At 41.8% G+C, this 20,968-nt stretch overlaps 1 protein-coding gene across 2 annotated transcripts in view; it reads left to right on the top strand.

The window, feature by feature from the left end:
• HSDL2 (hydroxysteroid dehydrogenase like 2) overlaps nucleotides 1-20,968 on the top strand; it is a 91,920-nt gene that overhangs the window by 19,146 nt on the left and 51,806 nt on the right. Inside the window, exons 3-6 of one of the 2 annotated variants that reach the window (XM_055271489.2) lie at nucleotides 1,003-1,101; nucleotides 4,306-4,420; nucleotides 13,563-13,666; nucleotides 15,917-16,015. In XM_055271489.2, coding sequence (XP_055127464.1) covers nucleotides 1,003-1,101; nucleotides 4,306-4,420; nucleotides 13,563-13,666; nucleotides 15,917-16,015 — 417 coding nt within the window. The remainder of the gene's footprint in view (nucleotides 1-1,002; nucleotides 1,102-4,305; nucleotides 4,421-13,562; nucleotides 13,667-15,916; nucleotides 16,016-20,968) is intronic. The other variant, XM_055271490.2, reaches the window with a different exon arrangement.

Raw genomic sequence — 20,968 nt, 5'->3', positions numbered from 1 at the left:
AAACATATTAACTGACAAAACTAACAATCGTTAAAGATAGGTGATGGATTCCTATTAGTTTATTACAGCATCTTTACATTTTTGTATACTTTAGAATATTTCCACAATAAAAAGTTTTTTTTTGTTTGTTTGTTTTTTTGAGATGGAGTCTCTCTCTGTCTCCCAGGCTGGAGTGCAGTGGCGCGATCTCGGCTCACTGCAAGCTCCGCCTCCTGGGTTCACGCCATTCTCCTGCCTCAGCCTCCTGAGTAGCTGGGACTACAGGTGCCCGCCACCACGCCCGGTGAATTTTTTGTATTTTTGGTAGAGATGGGGTTTCACCGTGTTAGCCAGGATGGTCTTGATCTCCTGACCTCGTGATCCTCCTGCCTCGGCCTCCCAAAGTGCTGGGATTACAGGCGTGAGCCACCATGCCTGGCCTCACAATAAAAAGTTTTTAAAAATTACTTTCAACTGGGTGAGGTGGCTCATGCCTGTAATCCCAGCACTTTGGGAGGCCAAGGCGGGTGGATCACTTGTGGTCAGGAGTTCGAGACCAGCCTGGGCAACATGGCAAAACCGCATCTCTACAAAAAATAGAAAAATTAGCCTGGCGTGGTGGTGCACGCTTGTAGTCTCAGCTACTTGGGAAGCTGAGGTGGGAGGATCCCTTGAGCCTGGGAGATTGAGGCTGCAGTGAGCCTTGTTTGTGCCACTGCACCCCAGCCTGGGCAAGAGAGTGAGACCCTGTCTGAAAAACAAAAACAAACAAACAAAAAACTTTTTTTTAGCTTTTTAAAAAAATTACAAAGAAACCCCCACCAGACCTTCATTTTTGTTTTTTAATAGTGTTAGCCTAGCTAGTCTGTCCTACTATATGGTAGAGTCACTGGTGGTAAGATAGAATTATTTATATTGATTTTCTGAAAACAGGGTACTTTTTTCTTTTGACTATGATATTGGAATTAAAGGTATAATATTTAAATGCTTTAACGCTTTTTCGTTTTGTATCCTTTATATAAGTTGAAGCAGTTGGAGGAAAGGCCTTGCCATGTATTGTTGATGTGAGAGATGAACAGCAGATCAGTGCTGCAGTGGAGAAAGCCATCAAGAAATTTGGAGGTAATACCTTCATTCTGAAAAAATTATTGGATATTGGTAAAATAAAGGTATAACTATAATGTTAATTTAAAAATTTGTTTTGAGTTTTGAATTTTCTGAGTCTCTGGAGAAATACGTATTCGCTCACACAGAACATGGTTTAAAACCATCTGATAAGGCTGGGCATGGTGGCTCACACCTGTAATCCCAGCACTTTGGGAGGCTGAGGCAGGCAGATCACTTGAGGTCAGGAGTTTAAGACCAGCCTGGCCAACATGGTGAAACCCCGTCTCTACTAAAAATACAAAAATTAGCTGAGCATGGTGGTGGACGCCTGTAATCCCAGCTACTCAGGAGGCTGAGGTGGAAGAATTGCTTGAACCTGGGAGGTGGAGGTTGCAGTGAGCTGAGATCACACTACTGCATTCCAGCCTGGGTGACAGAGCAAGACTCTGTCTCAAAAAGAAAAAAAAGAAAAAAAGAAAAAAAAGAGTGTGGAATGATAGACTGTGGAGACTGGGAAGAAGAAGGGATGGAAGGGGAGTAGATGAAGAGAAATTACTTAATCGGTACAATGTTTGCTGTTTGGGTGATGGATACCCTAAAAGTCCTGGACACTTCACAATCTATGTATATGAGAAAATTGCACTTGTGCCTTATACATTTACTTTTGAAAAAATTCTTCCTTTATATGGTTAAATCTCATCTTCTTCACAAAGTCAGTTCCCTCACCATGCCAACTAATCAGAAGTATATTTTTCTTTCTCTGATTTCTTTTTTTCTTTTTTCTTTTCTTTTTTTTTTTTTTGAGACTGAGTCTTGCTCTTTGTCACCCAGTCTGGAGTGCAGTGGCACAATCTCGGCTCACTGCAACCTCTGCCTCCCGGGTTCAAGCGATTCTCCTGCCTCAGCCTCCCGAGTAGCTGGGATTACAGGTGCCTGCCACCACGCCCAGCTAATTTTTGTATATTTAGTAGAGACAGGTTTTGCCATGTTGGCCAGGCTGGTCTCGAACTCCTGACTTCATGATCCACCCACCTCAGCCTCCCAAAGTGCTGGGATTACAGGTGTGAGCCACCATGCCCGGCCTCTCTGATTTCTTAAAACATTCGTTTGATCCTTATCTTGTACTATTTTAGATCTTAGTATTTCTTTTCTCCCCAATTAGTTCAAAAGTTCCTAGAAGAAAGGTGTTGGGGATTGAGCTAAGGCTTTCATGGTATTGTAGTAGGGCACCTAGGTATGTCCAAATCCTGCCTAAACCATTACCACTCTCCCCGCTAATATTCCAGAGGACCATATGTACATGTGAGGGACCATGGCCAGTGGAAAATAGGTAATGCTTCAGTGTTAGCAAGGCTGTACTTATAATCCCAATGCAGAGTGCTGTGGGGTGCTGGACTGAAGCGTGGAGCTTTGGCTTAAGTGGGGCCTCTTCCCTTAAATCCAAAATCTTACCCCTAGCTGGCAGCCTTTCCCAAAAAAATGTGAATGCCTGTGTCAGAAGAGGAGAGAAAATGCAAAATGATGTTTGTCCAACTGATAGGGCCCTAAATGTGAAATGTGCCACACTCAAATGCAGGATATTTTATCTAAAATGACTTCACCTAGTAGTAAAAGTGGTTAACTAGTGCCACTTAGGATTTGATGTAATTAGTTTATCCACTAATTTTTGGAGAGGAACTAAGGGGAGAAAGCTGAGGCTTTTCATTCTCCCATATTCATTCAGTTTTAGTTCTTTTTTTTTTTTCTTTGAAACAGGGTCTCATTCTGTCACCCAGACTGGTATGCGGTGGCAGGATCGTGGCTCACCACAGCTTTGGCCTCCTGGGCTCAGATGATCCTCCAACCTCAGCCTCCCAAGAAGCTGGGACTATAGGCGCCCACCACCAGGCCTAGCTAATTTTTGTATTTTTAGTAGAGATGGGGTTTCACCATGTTGGCCAGGCTGGTCTCAAACTCCTGACCTCAAGGGATCCACCCACCTCAGCTTCTCAAAGTGCTGAGGTTACAGGCATGAGCCACTGTCCCCAGCCTTGAATTTATTATTTAATTTTTAAAAATTATGGTAAAATACACATAACATAAAATTTACCATCCTATTTTTAAGTGTACAGTTCAGTGACATTGAAGTTTATTATATTGTTACACAACCATCATTAAGTGCACTTTACAAAGAATAATGAAGACCAGGTAGAAACAAAGAAAAAATGTTTGACATAGTTTTTGTATGTTTACCATTTTCCTTTAATGTTATTTCACGAAGCATATAACTATAAACAAAACTTGTTGGTTATAGGTAGAAACTAGATAGAATTTGCAGAAATAGTAGTTACTCTAAGTTTATTTTTTGTGTGTGTGTGTGTATGAGTCACTAAAACAAAATTGATCCACTTTAATGATCTGCCTGGGATTGAAACGGTAGGTCTTTCTCTTTTCCCAGTTCTCAAGACCAGAAAGGAGCCTTTCCCTTTAAGTGAGGGGCCTTGGGGGAAGGGAGACCACTATGCTTGGAAGGAGGACAGGCCTTTGAAACTTCATGCTAGAGAGGAAGGAAGACTTTAAGGAATTTGATCCAAGGTTTATGGAGACAGGGAGGGACAACCAGGAGGTAAGAGAACAGATAAGAGTGGAAGCTACAAACCACCAAAGACTAAGCCTCCTTGTAGTTTGACGTGGAGCTCTGGCGATTGGCTGTATCTCCATTGTGCTAGTGACAATCATGCAGGTGCTATTTTGAAATAGCTACCAATCTTGCATTGGTAGTGGTTAGTCATATTATCTAAAAGAAGTACAGCCATGCATTGCTTAATGATGGGGATATGTTCTGAGAAAGGCATTATTAGGTGATTTTATGATCGTATGAACATAGAGTATACTTACACAAACATAGATAGTCCAGCTGACCACATACCTAGGCCGTATGGCATAGCCTATTTTTTCCAGGCTGTAAACCTGTATAACATGTTACTGTACTGACTACTGTAGGCGTTTGTAACACAACAGTAAGTATGTATCTGAACATACTTAGACAGAAAAAAGATAAAATAAAAAAACAGTATTATAATCTTAAGGGACCATGTTGCGTATATGGGCCATTGTTGACTGAAATGTTAGGTGTGGTACATGACTGTATTTGTGAATCAACTGAGGGTTCAAAAGAGAGTAAATTTGTGTGTGATAAAAAGTCTTTCATTAAAATGAAATTGATTATTTTGAAAACAGGAATTGATATTCTGGTAAATAATGCCAGTGCCATTAGTTTGACCAACACATTGGACACACCTACCAAGAGACTGGATCTGATGATGAACGTGAACACCAGAGGCACCTACCTCGCGTAAGTTTGCAAGAAGAGTTGTGGGGGAGGATGTTGCAGTGTTTTCTCAGGGAACTTACTTAGTTGTAAACAGATTTGAGCCAAATTAACAGTGTAGTTCAAAATCTAGTCAATCCTTATAAAGGCCTAAAAGTCCTTCATTCAGTCAATAGTATTTTATTTTATTTTATTTTTTATTTACTTATTTTTTTTGAGACGGAGTTTCATTCTTGTTGCCCAGGCTGGAGTGCAGTGGCATGATCTCAGCTCACTGCAACCTCTGCCTCCTAGGTTCAAGTGATTCTCCTGCCTCAGCCTCCTGAGTAGCTGGGATTACAGGCGCCCACCACCACGCCCAGTTGATTTTTTGTATTTTTAGTAGAGACAGGGTTTTACCATGTTGGCCAGGCTGGTCTCGAACTCCTGACCTCAGGTGATCCACCCACCTTGGCCTCCCAAAGTGCTGGGATTACAGGCGTGAGCCACCATGCCCAGCCCAATAGTATTTTAAATAGCTTTATTTGGAGCTCTTTTTCTCTATGAATTTAGGAAAGACTAAAGTAGGCTGAGTGCAGTGGCTCACACCTTAATTTAAGCACTTTGGGTGAGGGGAGTATTATTGGAGGCCAGGAGATTGAGACTGAGATGCAGAAGATGGCAAGACGCTGTCTCTACAAAAAAAAGTTTTTAAAATCAGGCAGGCATAGTGGTGTGTGTGCCTACTGAGACCATGGTGGTGGTCTCGTCTACTCAGGAGACTGAGGCAAGAGGATCCCTTGAGCCCAGGAGTTTGAGGCTACAATGAGCTGTGATCATGCCACTGCACTCCAGCCTGGGTAACAGAGAAAGACTCTGTCTCCAAAGAAAAAAAAAAAACACTAAAGTGTAGCTCAAGCATTTTCTCAAATATTTGCATGTGTAAACACTTACATGTATACTCTGTCTTTCATTGGACACAGTCCTTTCATAGGACTATTTCTGATTACTGGAGCCAGCAATAGTCTCCTTCATCTGAAAAAGACCTGGCGTTAAAAAAAAAAAAAAAAAAAAAGATGTAGGTTTTAGTTATTTAAATAACAGTAAGGTCATTCTCATTATGAATCACACTGTATTGTAACCAATAAAAAGACTAATACTTTCTTGGGCTTTGCCGGGGAAATGTAGACTATCGAATGAAAGAACATAGTCTTGATCTGTTCTGGATTCATCAGACAACCCGTCTTATTGTCCATTTATTTATTTGTTTATTTACCCTCTGGTTCTATATTTTCCATGTGGATATCAGGATACATGAGGTTAGAACTTGCTTCTGTACCTTACGTGTATCTTGTTACACACGGAACAGGTGGTTAGGAGCTAGGCTCTGGAGTAAGACTGCTTGGATTCAAATCTTAACACTCACCCCTCGTGACTTTCTATTTTGTGACCTTGGACAAGTAACTTAACTTCTTGCAGATTCAGTTTCTTTACTTTTAAAATGGCAATAATACAGTAATATGTTATAGGGTTGGTCATGAGGGTTAAATGTCTAAGTTATTAAGTTAGAGTCCTGAATTTTTCCCTCAGGTATGTTTTGTTGGGGCTGCAAAACTTGGCCCAGACAGTGTTAAAACAAAATTGTTTTCACTAGTTACCTACATTCAAAGTTTTATTAGTTAGGACCAGGCATGGCGGCTCATGCTTGTAATCCCAGCACTTTGGGAGGCTGATCCAGGCGGGTCACTTGAGCCCAGGAGTTCGAAACCAGCCTAGACAACATGGCAAAACCCTGTCTCTACAAAAAATAGAAAAATTAGCTGGGGATGGTGGCACACCTGCCTGTAGTCCCAGCTACTTAGGAAGCTGAAGTGGGGGGATTGTCTGAATCTGGGAGGTGGACGTTGCTGTGAGCTGAGATCACGCTACTGCACTCCAGCCTGGGTGACAGAGCGAGACCCTGTCTCAAAAACTTTATTGGTTGCTTATGTTGAAAAAATTAGAAGACTTATACAAAAGTCCAGATTTCTAGCTTTTCTTGAAATCTTAGAAGACCTGGCCACATAGAGAAGCATTACGACATGGCAATGGTTGCTGTAGCCGAGTGGCAGGGTTATCGACTGCCTCATCAGATGGGGCCAGAGCTCTGTTGTCTTCTGGATGCTGAGGACAGGCTAACAAGTTATAGCATTGCGTTTACACTGTTGTTTTTCTTATATGAAAGAGGAAAGTGAAATATTTCTCATAACCACATCTCTCTCTGAATTGGGAAAATGAGACTTACGCCAAGAGGGCCGTATGTTCAAGTAAAATGGGCGAAAGCTTACTTGTTTGTACATATGAGGCATATTTCTATAAATTCAATATGTAAGGTAGGTCTCTATTGAATGAAACCATATTGAATCCAACCGTAGTAAGAATTATGGCAAATGGCTGGGCGCAGTGGCTCATGCTTGTAATCCCAGCACTTTGGGAGGCCAATGCAGTCAGATCACCCGAGGTTAGGAGTTTAAGACCAGCCAGGCCAACATGGTGAAACTCCGTCTCTACTAAAAATACAAAAAATTAGCCAGGTGTGGTGGTGCGCACCTGTTACTGGACAACTCCGGAGCCTGAGGCAGGAGAATCGCTTGAACCTAGGAGGTGGAGGCTGCAGTGAGCCAAGATCGCACCACTGCACTCCAGCTTGGGCGACAGAGTGAGACTCTGTCTCAAAAAGAAAAAAAGAATTATGGCAAGCATATAGATTTTGATGAAAAACTTGAACTAGAAAAGGAATTCATTTTTCAAGAGTTTGTGTTTATTTTCAAATAAAATAGGCAATGTTGCTATGTGATACTATCATGGTACTAGAAAAAATTATATGGGAATAAAAATATTTTACAGCTGGCAACTTTGTGAAAGAATTTCAATTGAATGTTAAGTATTTGTTTAAACAAATGCTTAAAAATATAAACCTAACCAGGAATACTATTGCTCAACATGTTGAACTAAGGCTTAGTTAAGGGAGTGTTGTGTGAATAAGTTTAATGATTTCTGGCAGTTTCTATTATAGATGATGAAGCCACAGATATACATATACAGGTTGAGTATCCCTGGTCTAAAAATCCCAAATCCAGAATGCTCTGAGATCTGAAACTTTTTGAGTGCTGACTCGACGCTCAAAAGAAATGCTCTTTGGAACATGAAGGATTTCAAATTTTTGGAGTAGTGATGTTGAACTGGTTAAGTATAATGCAGATATTTCAGAATGAAACCTGAAACAATTCTGGTCCCAAGCTAAACTTGTACCACACACCTAGGTATATGGCGTCAGGAGAATTTTGACGTGATTAAAAAGGTTTTAGACTGGGTTTTCATGACATGAAATGACTTCTAAGGTATTGACAAATATCTTGGCAAGTTTAAGGTAGATTTATCAAAACTAGTAATCATAACTATAGACAGTGCTGTAGCAGTGGTCAATGTTAACTTTAGACTTATTAAAATCTAAACAAATGTAGATATGTTTTGCAGGGGTGCAGACATTGTTTGCTCATTGTATCATTCACTAGGAATTGCTCCCTACTAACAAAGTTAAAAATATACATGTTTTCTTTCCAAGAGATGATCAATACAAGTAAAGCATTGAATTTTATGTAGATTTGTAAAAATTAGTAATCATAACTATAGACTTGACCTTTTAAACTGACATTATGACTGATGTGTACATAAATATATGAGTCTCTTTGTTTTTTCCTTGTGAAATTATGTCTTTGGAAGCCCATTTGGCAAAAATACTTTGGTCTACTTTCCTATATTGAGGTCATTTTTCAAAAATGAAAGTGATGTCTTAACCCACATTTTTAGGTGTGAAGGTTCAATTAAAAACAAAACGGACCAGGTAGGGTAGCTCACACTTGTAATCTCAGCACTTTGGGAGGCCGAGGCAGGCGAATTACTTGAGCCCAGGAGTTTGAGGTCAACCTGGGCAACATAGTGAACCCTGTCTCTGTTTTAAAAAAAATTAAAGTTAAAATTTAAACTCTTGCACAAATATAAATAGCTACTTTGAAAAAAAAAAACACTAAATAAAATTAAATATTGCTCCCAGTTAAAAGCAGATCATAATGCCAAATGAAAGACCTCACACTGACCTTTGGGTCAAAGAAAAGTGTCAGATTTTTGGCCTTCTATGAAAGATATGTCATAAAATGAAAATTCATAATGAAATATTTCTATTTTGGTCGGGTGTGGTAGCTCGCGCCTGTAATCCCAGCACTTTGGGAAGCCAAGGTGGGCGGATTACCTGAGGTTGGAAGTTCGAGACCAGTCCGACGAACATGGAGAAACCCCATCTCTACTAAAAATACTAAATTAGCCGGGTGTGGTGGCACAGGCCTGTAATCCAGCTACTCGGGAGGCTGAGGCAGGAGAGTCGCTTGAACCCAAGAGGCAGAGGTTGCGGGAGGCCAAGATCACACCATTGCACTCCAAGAGTGCAACAAGAGCAACAAGAGCAAACTTCTGTCTCGAAAAAAAGAAAAGAAAAGAAAAGAAATATTTCTATTTTATTTTTACTTCCCTGGTAACTCACAGAACATATTTCTTTTTTAATTTGTATTTTTCAATTTTTATTTATTATATACTCTCCAGTATTACATTGTTTGTATCATGTTAAATGCTTTAGAAGCTTAGTAGTAAGGTTCAGTTGTATCTCTGAACAGTTGATTTTTCTTATTCCCAGCTGTTTGAAATGCTTGTTCCCTGGTGCCGTAAAGAAATAGCACTTGAACATAAATTTAATTTACTCAGCAAGGCCGTTTTTATACTTTCTGCAGAAAGGGTATACTTGCCAGCAGTTTTGCCACAAGAGTACACCGATCAAAGGAGACAGGGTCATTTATAACCTGATGCGTCCGCCTCACTGCTGTGTCCGGTTTCCATTGGCTGGAACGGGACCTCATTTCTGTATTTGTCCTGGTTGGCTAGCAACTTAGAACTTTTTTTAAAAAGAGGCAAAGGCAGAGGAGAACAAAGTGTCTCCGGAATTGGTGGGTTCTTGGTCTCACTGACTTCAAGAATGAAGCCGCGGACACTCGCGTTGAGTGTTACAGTTCTTAAGGTGGCACATCTGGAGTTGTTCGTTCCTTCTGATGTTCGGATGTGTTCGGAGTTTCTTCCTTTTGGTGGGTTCGTGGTCTCGCTGGCTTCAGGAGTGAAGCTGCAGACCTCTGCGGTGAGTGTTACAACTCATAAAAGCAGCGTGGACCCAAAGAGTCAGCAGTAGCAAGATTTATTGCAAAGAGCAAAAGAACAAAGCTTCCACAGTGTGGAAGGGGACCTGAGCAGGTTGCCACTGCTGGCTCGGGCAGCCTGCTTTTATTCTCTTATCTGGCCCCACCCACATCCTGCTGATTGGTGGAGCCCAGTGGTCTGTTTTGACAGGGTGCTGATTGGTGTGTTTACAATCCCTGAGCTAGACATAAAGGTTCTCCACGTCCCCATCAGATGAGTTACATACAGAGTATGGACACAAAGGTTCTCCAAGGCCCCACCAGAGCAGCTAGATACAGAGTGTCGATTGGTGCACTCACAAACCCTGAGCTAGACACAGGGTGCTGATTGGTGTGTTTACAAACCTTGAGCTAGATAGAGTGCCGATTGGTGTATTTACAATCCCTGAGCTAGACATAAAGGTTCTCCACATCTCCACCAGACTCAGGAGCCCAGCTGGCTTCACCCAGTGGATCCCGCACCGGGGCTGCAGGTGGAGCTGCCTGCCAGTCCTGCGCCATGTGCTCGCACTCCTCAGCCCTTGGGTGGTTGATGGGACTGGGCGCTGTGGAGCAGGGGGTGGCGCTTGTCGGGGAGGCTCAGGCTGCACAGGAGCCCATGGAGAGGGTGGGAGGCTCAGGCATGGCGAGCTGCAGGTCCTGAGCCCTGCCCCACGGGAAGGCAGCTAAGGCCCGGTGAGAAATCGAGCGCAGTGCCGGTGGGCTGGCACTGCTGGGGGACCCAGCACACCCTCCGCAGCCGCTGGCCCGGATGCTAAGCCCCTCATTGCCCGGGGCTGGCAGGGCCGGCTGGCTGCTCCGAGTGTGGACCCGACAAGCCCACGCCCACCCGGAACTCCAGCCGGCCCGCAAGTGCAGCGCGCGGCCCCGGTTCCCGCTGGCGCCTCTCCCTCCACACCTCCCTGCAAGCTGAGGGAGCCGGCTCTGGCCTTGGCCAACCCAGAAAGGGGCTCCCACAGTGCAGTGGTGGGCTGAAGGGCTCCTCAAGTGCCGCCAAAGTGGGAGCCCAGGCAGAGGAGGCGCTGAGAGCGAGCGAGGGCTGTGAGGACTGCTAGCACGCTGTCACCTCTCAAAAGGAAGGAGGAGGTAACTTGTGGAATGCTGAGAAAGGTAAAAACACCTTCAAATAAGGAAGAGGAACAGGCTATGACCTAATGCTTGCTTGGACCAGTATATGCATGGCAGGGCAAATATTTAGGCTAAATTATGGGAGCTAAGAACATAAAGTACATTGATTTCTTTATCACGGCTAGCAGATATTTAAGAATGTTAGTACAGGTCTTTGAATAAATTTTGCTTCCAAGAGAAGTTACTATTTATTCCTAATTAGACAGGGAGGAAAGTCTTTGAAGAGGAACCTCTACTTTACTTTTGACACCAGCTCGCTTTATTCATTTACTCAAATGCCTTACAGGCCTTTGAGTTTGCAACCCCAAGTAAGTAAAATAATTCATGAAAGGTAATAAAAGCAGAGTCTGGCACATAGTTAAGTTTTCAATAAATGTAACTATTTTATTAGGCTGAAGGTATCAGTATCTAAGTGTGGTGCTAAGAGTTTTCAATGTAATATATAAGAGGGCATGCTACTGTGACAGATGCACCTGATGTAGGATTAGCAATGTTGAGGTCCAGGCCAGCAAAGTGCAGATGGAAAGGTTTTGTCCCATAGATCAAAGGAAAGCTCATGTTTAGAATGTAAATGAAATGAGCTCTTTCCTTTGAGTGTAAAATATGGTCTTATTTACTGGAGTATATTTAGTTTGTTTCTTCTTAATGCTTCGAGTTGCAGTTTCACTGTTTTAATGAAACTCAGCTGTAATATTGTGTGCCCCACCTCACCTCCATAAAAGTGAAGCACCTTTGGAAATGAAAACAGTATCTACCAAAACCCCTCTAGTGGTATTGATTATATTTGGTAAGCTTGGTAAGATGTTGCTGTTGTTAACACCAGTATTGTACATTTGGTAATTAAAAAACTGACTTGAAAGAAGAATGAACTAGTTCATTCACAGCTCCTGGCTCATGGTAAAGAAAAAAAAGAATGGACAAGTTCAGAGTCCTAAAAGTCCTAGAAGTCATTGAATGTAAACGAAAGCTAAATTTATAGCTAAAATAAAGCTATAAATTAAGCTATACTATATTTAGCTGCTGACAGTATATAAAAATTAACATTTTAGAAATATTGGATCTGAATTTTAAATAAATTAACCTACCTTAATGAGTGACTTTTTAAAAATAAAGCTATGTATTGCACCCAAAGGCGTATTTTATATTGGTGAAAATTAAATTTGGGAATGTAATGAGAGTTATATTACTAAATTACAGTTCCAATGTAGTAGAAGTACTATGCCTATTAAGATGAAATAAATCAGCATACATAATACTAACAACAGCAATTGTTTATTTCATGTTTAGTATATACATTGTCCTAAGTATCTCATATATATCATCTAATTTTAATCTCTTGGTCAATCATAGAAGGTAGTGAGTATTACCAACATTTGCAGAGGAGAGAGCTGAGCATTAGAATGCTATACAATTTTCCCAAGGTCACACAATGAAGGAGCAGAAGCAGAATTTGAACCCTGGTCTGTCTGACTTGAACACTTATGTTATTTACCACTGTGCTGACCAACAAGTACATTAACTATCTCTGAAAATTACATATGTGTGTTTGGGAGGCAGAATTTAGGATGGTTGTGGTTGCAGATAATCTCAGTTGGGCTTAAGGCTAGTATGTCAAGGATTTGTTTTTTTCCATCAAGCAGATCATGCTGTCAGGCAATTAAGCAGAATTTCAAAGGATGAAAATTAGTTGCTTTTTCTGTCTTAATTCTAGAAAGCAAACAAAAGTACCCTATGAACAAAACAAACAAACAGTTCCCTACAGATTTCTGAGCAAGTTCAGTTACTCTGTAGGAGTAGTTTAAAATGTATCTTGGCCGAGTGCGGGTGGATCACAAGGTCAGGAGATCGAGACCATCCTGGCTAACATGGTGAAACCCTGTCTCTACTAAAAATACAAAAAATTAGCCGAGCGTGGTGGTAGGCACCTTGTAGTCCCAGCTACTCAGGAGACTGAGGCAGGAGAATGGCGTGAACCTGGGAGGCGGAGCATGCAGTGAGCCGAGATTGTGCCACTTCACTCCAGACTGGGCAACACAGCAAGACTCCATCTCAAAAAAAAAAAAAGTAGATTGGCCCGGCATGATGGCTCACACTTGTAATCCTAGTACTTTAGGAGGCTGAGGCAGGTAGATCGCTTGAGTCCAGGAGTTTCAGACAAGTCTGCGCCACATAGCAAGACCCTGTTTCTAAAAAAAAAAAAAAAAGAAAAAAAATTACAAAAACTATCCAGGTAGCTGGGGGTGCTGGCACATGCCTGTAGTCCCAGCTACTCAGGAGGCTGAGGTGAGAGGACCACTTGAGCTGGGGAGGCAGAGGCTACAATGAGATGTGATCATGCCACTGCACTCCAGCCTGGCAACAGAGAGACCCTGTCTTAAAATTTAAAAAAAAAAAAAGGAGAAGTTGGCTGGTCACAGTGGTTCACACCTGTAAACCTGTAATCCTGGCACTTCGGGAGGCTGAGGTAGGAGGAGTGCTTGAGTCCAAGGGGTTCAAGACCAGCCTGGGCAACAAAGCTAGACCCTGTCTCTAAAAAAAAAAAAAAAAGTACAAAAATTAGCTGGGCATGGTGGTGCACACCCGTAGTTCCAGCAACTCGGAAAGCTGAGGTGGGAGGATTGCTTGAGCCCAGGAGCCCAGGAGCTCAAGGCTTTAGTGAACTGTGATTGAATACCACGCACTCCAGCCTGGGCAACAGAGCAAGGCCCTGTCTCTTAAAAAAAAATTGTGGAGAAATTGTTAGAAAGCTATTAAATTTGGCTTGTATTTTCTTTTGCTTTCAGATCTAAAGCGTGTATTCCTTATTTGAAAAAGAGTAAAGTTGCTCATATCCTCAATATCAGTCCACCACTGAACCTAAATCCAGTTTGGTTCAAACAGCACTGTGGTAGGTGGTAGGGTGAGGGGATGGTTTGTGCTTAATTTGTTTTGAATTAAATCTGTGTAAGTCTGATGTAATCACAATCTGCACATAACATTCAGCATTGAATTTTCTATGCCAAATCATTAAGTGGCATTTGGAAAGTAGATTCTTAATCTTTTTTATCTGTAATTTAAAAAATTGAGGCATAATTTACATTCAATAAAATGCACAGCTCTTAATGGTTCAGTTTGATGAGTTTTGAGAAATGTGTATAACCAACATCCAAATCAAGATACAGATTTTTACCATTTCAGAAAGCTCTTTCATTTCCCAATGAGTGTGTTTTACTGTGTGTAATTTATTCATCTATAAAGTTGGTTAAAAACTATCTATGAGATACTTTATTTTTCTTAGCCAGGTATGCACCTGTAGTCCTAGCTACTTGAGAGGCTGAGGTGGGAGGATCGCTTGAGCCCAGGAGTTTGAGGCTGCAGTGAGCTATTATCATGGCACTGCACTCCCGCCTGGGTGACACAGCGAGACCCTGACTCTAAAAAAAAAAAAAATGACAAAAAAACCCTATTACCTTTCATAGCAAACTAATGGTTTAAGGTAAATATGCTAAGCAACAAGATTTACGTATAGGTGCCTCCTTTAAAATAGTTGCATCAGTTTTTATTTCAGCACAATTCACTAACATTTGGAAAGGCGCTTGGAATGGGAACCCACAGAGCAAAACTGAAAGAAGTTCCACTTTAATTGACTAGGTTAAATACATTTGCAGCCATTTTTTTAATTGTTTTACTAGCAGTAGTTTCCCTTTAAATAAACACTTTCATTCTTAAAAAAAAAAAAAAAAAAAGCCAGGCATGGTGGCTCACATCTGTAATCCCAGCACTTTGGGAAGCTGAGACAGGTAGATCACTTGAGGTCAGTAGTTTGAGACCAGCCTGGCCAACATAGTGAAACTCCATTTCTACTAAAAATACAAAAATTAGCTGGGCATGGTGGCACACACCTGTAATCCCAGCTACTTGGAGGCTGAGGCACAAGAATCACTTGAACCTGGGAGGTGGAGTTTGCAGTGAGCCAAGATTGTACCACTGTGCTCCAGCGTGGGCAACAGAGTGAAACTGTGTCTCAAAAAAAGAAACATATTAAGAGATAATAATGTAATTTACCCTCATAGTGTTAAGAAAAATGAAAGTTTATTACTGTCACTTTTATTTTAATCAAATATTAGGAGGGAAATATATAAAACGATTTCATCTCTGTTCACTTCTATAAAACCTGTTCTTTAGAAAATAGTACATTTAAAAGTTATATTTTATATATTTTATGTTATTGAAAAGAATTCTCAAAAATATATCAGGGAGGCTGGGTACGGTGGCTCATACTTGTAATCCCAGCACTTTGAGAGGCCAAGGCAGGTGGATTGCTTGAGCCCAAGAGTTCAAGATCAGGCTGGGCAACATGACAAAACCCTGTCTCTACAAAAAATTGAAAAGTTATCCAGGCTTGGTGGCACACACCCATAGTCCCAGCTACTCGTGAGGCTGAGGTGGGAGGGTTGCTTGAGCCCAGGAGGTACAGGCTGCAGTGAGTCGTGATCACACCACTGCACTCCAGCCTAAGTGACAGAGTGAGACCCTGTCTCAAAAAAAAAAAAAAAAGAAAGAGGCCAGGCCCGGTGGCTCACGCCTGTAATCCCAGTACTTTGGGAGGGTGAGACGGGCGGATCACGAGGTCAGGAGATCGAGACCATCCTGGCTAACACGGTGAAACCCCGTCTCTACTAAAAATACAAAAAACTAGCCAGGCTCGGTGGCAGGCGCCTGTAGTCCCAGCTACTCGGGAGGCTGAGGCAGGAGAATGGCGTGAACCCGGGAGGCAGAGCTTGCAGTGAGCCGAGGTCACGCCACTGCACTCCAGCCTGGGTGAAAGAGCGAGACTCCATCTCAAAAAAAAAAAAAAAAAAAAGAGTATGTGTGTATATATGTATATATATATATATGTATGTGTGTGTATATACATGTGTGTATTACTATTTTCTTCCTGATATATATGTGTGCGTGGGTGTGTTGTATGTATATACATATATATACACATGTATATGTATATACACATATAGATATATATGCATATTTATGTATATATACATGCACACATATATCAGGAAGAAAATAGTAATAGAAAAATTAGTTATTTCTACTCACAAGTTAATCAAATTAATTTCTTTTATAATTAAATTATTATTTTTTGTGGTTCTTTCAGCTTATACCATTGCTAAGTATGGTATGTCTATGTATGTGCTTGGAATGGCAGAAGAATTTAAAGGTGAAATTGCAGTCAATGCATTATGGCCTAAAACAGGTATGTATTTTTAAAAACTTCATCTGTTAGATTTTCATGTATTGTCCTTGACACTTATTATTGTTCTTTTTTTTAAAAGAATCTCACTCTGTCACCCAGGCTGGAGTGCAGTGGTGTGATCTCAGCTCACTGCAACCTCTGCCTCCCAGGTTCAAGCAGTTCTTGTGCCTCAGCCTCCCAAGCAGCTGGGACTACAGGCGCACACCACCATGCCTGGCTAATTTTTTGTATTTTTAGTAGAGACAGGGTTTCACCATGTTGGCCAGGCTGGTCTCAAACTCCTGACCTCAAGTGATCCGCGTACCTCGGCCTCCCAAAGTGCTGGGATTACAAGCATGAGCCACCATTCCCAGCCTGTCCTTGACAGCCTTGAGGTGCATCTTGGGTATGATGGGGTGAGAGTATGTAGACTGTTAACACTAACTTCAATCTGTTGGGAAACAAGTTCAACTTTTTATTGTACAACATAAGATCCTTTTCTTTTTTTTTTTTTTTTTTTTTTTTTTTGAGACAGAGTCTCGCTCTTTCACCCAGGCTGGAGTGCAGTGGCGCGATCTCGGCTCACTGCAAGCTCCGCCTCCCGGGTTCACGCCATTCTCCTGCCTCAGCCTCCCGCGTAGCTGGGACTACAGGCGCCTGCCACCTCGCCCGGCTAATTTTTTGTATTTTTAGTAGAGACGAGGTTTCACCGTGTTAGCCAGGATGGTCTCGATCTCCTGACCTCGTGATCCGCCCGCCTCGGCCTCCCAAAGTGCTGGGATTACAGGCGTGAGCCACCGCGCCCGGCCCAAGATCCTTTTCAATCATCTTCCAGCCTTGGCTTAGACTACATGAGTGACTCTTCAGCCAATAGCCTTTGTAGGAACATTGACCACTGGAGCACTTTAAGAGTCTTTTGAAGGCCAACAGGAGAAGCTGCTGTTTCTCCATCTTTGTTTCTGGAACGTTCCTAAATTCTGCAGATTCTCATACTTTTGTTTTCTCCTCACACATTCTAACAAATGCTTTTTAACATTTTTGTATTCTTACTGCCCTTGTCTTTTTCCTTTAGAAAAAGCAGGATTATCTTTCCTTTCACATGAATTCTTCTGAATTCACAGAGTACCTGGAACCCTGTGAGATGACAGAAGAACCTGTGTATGCCTGGGCTTGGTGTGCAAATTTACAGTTATGATATAACAGAAGTTGATGGCTTCCTTGCTGGGCAATAAGAGATATAAAAATGAGGGAAAACCAGCAAAAATGAGAAAAAAGGAAAGCCTGTCTTTCTTATAGGTTCTTACCCTCTGCTTCTGTATCAAAGTAGCTTAAAGGAAGAAAAAGAGACTATAACATTTCACTATACATTTTTCCATGTACTAATGGGTAATGCCCATGAAAACCTTAACTTCTTTTCATCTTAAGTGTAAATGGTGCCAGCTGTGGTTACAGATGGCTCACGCCATCCCAGCACTTTGGGAGGCCGGGGTGGGCAGATCACTTGAGGCCAGGAGTTTGAGACAAGCCTGGGCAGCGTGGCAAAACCCTGTGTCTACTAAAAATACGATAAATTAGCCAGTTACTTGGGAGGCTGAGGCATGAGAATCACTTGAACTTTGGAAGCAGAGGTTGCAGTGAGCCGAGACTGGGTCACTGCACTCCGTCCTGGGCAACAGAGCAAGACCCTATCTCAACAACAGCAACAAAATATGTAAATGGCAATCACATCCCAGAAAAGTATGTCTAATGATAAAGAGTATGTAGAGGGACTGGGTGTGGTGCCTCACTCCTGTAATCCTAGCACTTTGGGAGGCTGAGATTGGATGGGAGGATTACTTGAGGCTAGGAGTTTGAGAGCAGCCTGGGCAACATAGTGAGGCCCTTAAAAAAAAAAAAAACTAGCTAGGTGTAGTGGCGTACACCTATAGCCTCAGCTGAGATGGGAGGATCACTTAAGCCCAGGGGTTCAAGGCTACAGTGAGCCGTGGTCATGCTGTTGCACTTCATCCTCGGCGACAGAGTGAGACCCTATCTCAATTAACCCACTTCCATTTGTCCCGAGAATCCTCTTGTCTCTAATTCTAATGTAACATCATATACATTTCTGTTACATTAGGGTTAGAGACAAGTTCTGTTTAGAAATAACTCAATTACTTTTATGTTTTCACATTGAAAATCAGTCAGATTTGCTTCAGCCTCAACGTGTGTGTTTATGTAAAATTAAATGAGCACTGGCAGCGAGCTGTACTTTTTTTTTTTCCTAAACAGGAAGTGGGTTAAAAAACAAACAAACAAAAAAGAGAATGCATAGTGGGAACCACTTTTTCATTTCACTCTTTAAAAATTTAACAGGCCAGTTGCAGTGGCTCATGCCTGTAATCCCAACACTTTGAGAAGCAGAGGCAGGAGGATTTCTTGAGCCCAGGAGTTCAAGACCAGCCTAGGCAACATAGTGAGACCCCGTCTCTACAAAAAATTAAGTTAGCTGGGCACAGTGGAGCATGCCTGTGGTCCCAGCTTCTCGTGAGGCTAAGATTGTAGGATTGCTTGAGCCCTGGAGATTAAGGCTGTAGTGAGCCGTGATCATGCCGCTGTACTGCAGCCTTTAGAGACAGGACAGAGTGAGATCCTGTCTCAAACAAACAACAAAAATTCAACAGAAACTTGATTATACTCGCATTGGAATTTAAACAGAAAATCAACATGGCCCCTCTACAAGGAACCACCTTAGGAATCAATACTGGTGTTTCCGCTCCTAGGGTAGTGCTCTGCCCGTAATAGTCACTCAGATCTTTGTAAATGCATGATATTTTTGGATTCCTTTGGAAAGGCTTCATATTCTTCATTACATTTAAAAAAAAAATTTTGTAGTTTTTTTTAGTGGAAAGGGAGTTTTGCCATGTTGGCCAGGCTGGTCTTGAACTTCTTGCCTCAAGCGATATATCCTCCTCAGCCTCCCAAAGTGCTGGGATTACAGGCATGAGCCACTGCCCCGGCCTCATTACATTTTTGAAAACATTTCTGCTGATGGCAGATTGGAATCTTTTTCACTGAATTTGCCGGCAGAGGGGGTTTCTAGATGACTACTGGAATTCATGTCCCTGCTGTCCCTCCCTTTCCCCTGATTGGAGCAGCTGCTAGGGTGGTGGGCAGGTAGGACTAGGAAGGAATGAGTAAGACTTGATTCTGTAAGAGAAGGAACTTGAGAAGCTTGTGAAAGCCTGTTCTTTCCGAGCTAGAGGACAGAATGGAGCCAGGTGAGAGAACTTGAGAAAGAACAGATACTCAGAAGGGCTTTGACCATGGAGATCTGAGGATTCAACAGGGTGACTCAACAGGCAAGATAAGTATTTCCTATCCTTGAGGAGTGGAAGTGAGGAGACCTCAGAGACTTCTTCAAGTCCCAAAATAGATTCAGTGACTGGTATATCTGATATGATAACTTACTACTGCTGGCAAAGCTGGCATCAATTTAAACTATCCTGGGCAACAGAGTGAGACTGTCTCAAAAAACAAACGAACTATATAAGGGTGAACAGTGCTATTAGGAAACAAAGAAAAATTGCAGTACAGCTAAGAGGACCCAATATCCAGACATAGAAAAAATAAACAGAACACCCAGAATAGCAGTTTTCAGTGAAATAAAACTGCTAAAGAAACAGAAAATATCTCAACTTAAAAACAAAAATCCCGACATAAGAGATTGAATTATAATATGAAAAATGCTTTCTGGAACTAAAAATAGATTGTGTTTTTAAAATGTATATATATATGTATATAATAGTTGAAGAGTTGGATGTTGAGTAACACCTGAGTAAGCAGCTTGGATATTCTAGTGCAAGAAATATCTCAGAAGAGCAAAAACACCCTGAAATAAATGGAGAGAGACTTAGAGGACACATCCGGGGAACTTCACATGCAAATATCAGGAGTCCCAGAAGGAGGTCTGGAAAGAGAACAAACAGAGGAGAAACAATAATTGAACAAATAATAGGAAACAATTCCCTTGAGCTGAAGAAAGACCGATATGGATGTAGACTAAAAGGTTTATCAAATTTGAGGCTGAATTTATGAGGGGAGAAAGACATCTGGGAGAACCTCAGAGTTTCAAGGATAAAAAAATCTTCCAAGCCTTCAGGCAGAATATATGTTACTTACAAAGGAAAATGATTGCAGACTCTTTTATCTTCAATGCCAGAAACTAGAAGGCAGTGGAATAACATCTGTATGTTGCTGATACAAAGGGACTCAGCCAAGATAGTTATTTATTGACAAGATGAAGGGAAGATATGTGGATATGCTACCACACTTGAGAAGAGTCCTGTAGAAAGGGCTGTTAGCCAAGCAGCAAATCTGTCAGAACAGAGTTTTCAAGACAGGAGTCAGAAAAAAAGAGGAGAGAAAATAATGGCTAGCAAATAAATCTGTAGTATATTTAATATATGGTCAAATGTACATGGATTATATAGAATAACTGGGAATATGAAATACAGGTACCAAATAACAACTCTCTATATTGAAGAGATAGGATAAGAGGAAAGTTTAATAATTGTCTCTAGCCAAAAGCACTACACTGTTTTCAAAACCTAGAATTTGGGGAAGAGGGAAATGCGGAAGTCATTTTATTCTTTTCTTTTCTGTTTTTTTGAGATGGAGTTTCGTTCTTGTCACCCGGGCTGGAGTGCAGTGGCGCAATCTCGGCTCACTGCAACCTCTGCCTCCCGAGTAGCTGGGATTACAGGCGTGCGCCACCATGCCCAGCAAATTTTTGTATTTTTAGTAGAGGGGGGGTTTCACCATGTTGGCCAGGCTGGTCTCAAACTCCTGACCTCAGGTGATCCACCTGCTTTGGCCTCCCAAAGTGCTGGGATTACAGGCACGAGCCACTACACCAGGCCAGAAGTCACTGAATTCTAAAGGACTCATATAAGCATGGGAAGATTAGGGAAGGGAGTGCTTTCTAACCGTCTTGTT

Source organism: Symphalangus syndactylus, chromosome 3, assembly GCF_028878055.3.
Source record: "Symphalangus syndactylus isolate Jambi chromosome 3, NHGRI_mSymSyn1-v2.1_pri, whole genome shotgun sequence".
Taxonomy (NCBI): Eukaryota; Metazoa; Chordata; class Mammalia; order Primates; family Hylobatidae; genus Symphalangus; species Symphalangus syndactylus.
The sequence above is the reverse complement of the archived record's forward strand: the minus strand, read 5'-3'. Positions and strand labels throughout refer to the sequence as shown.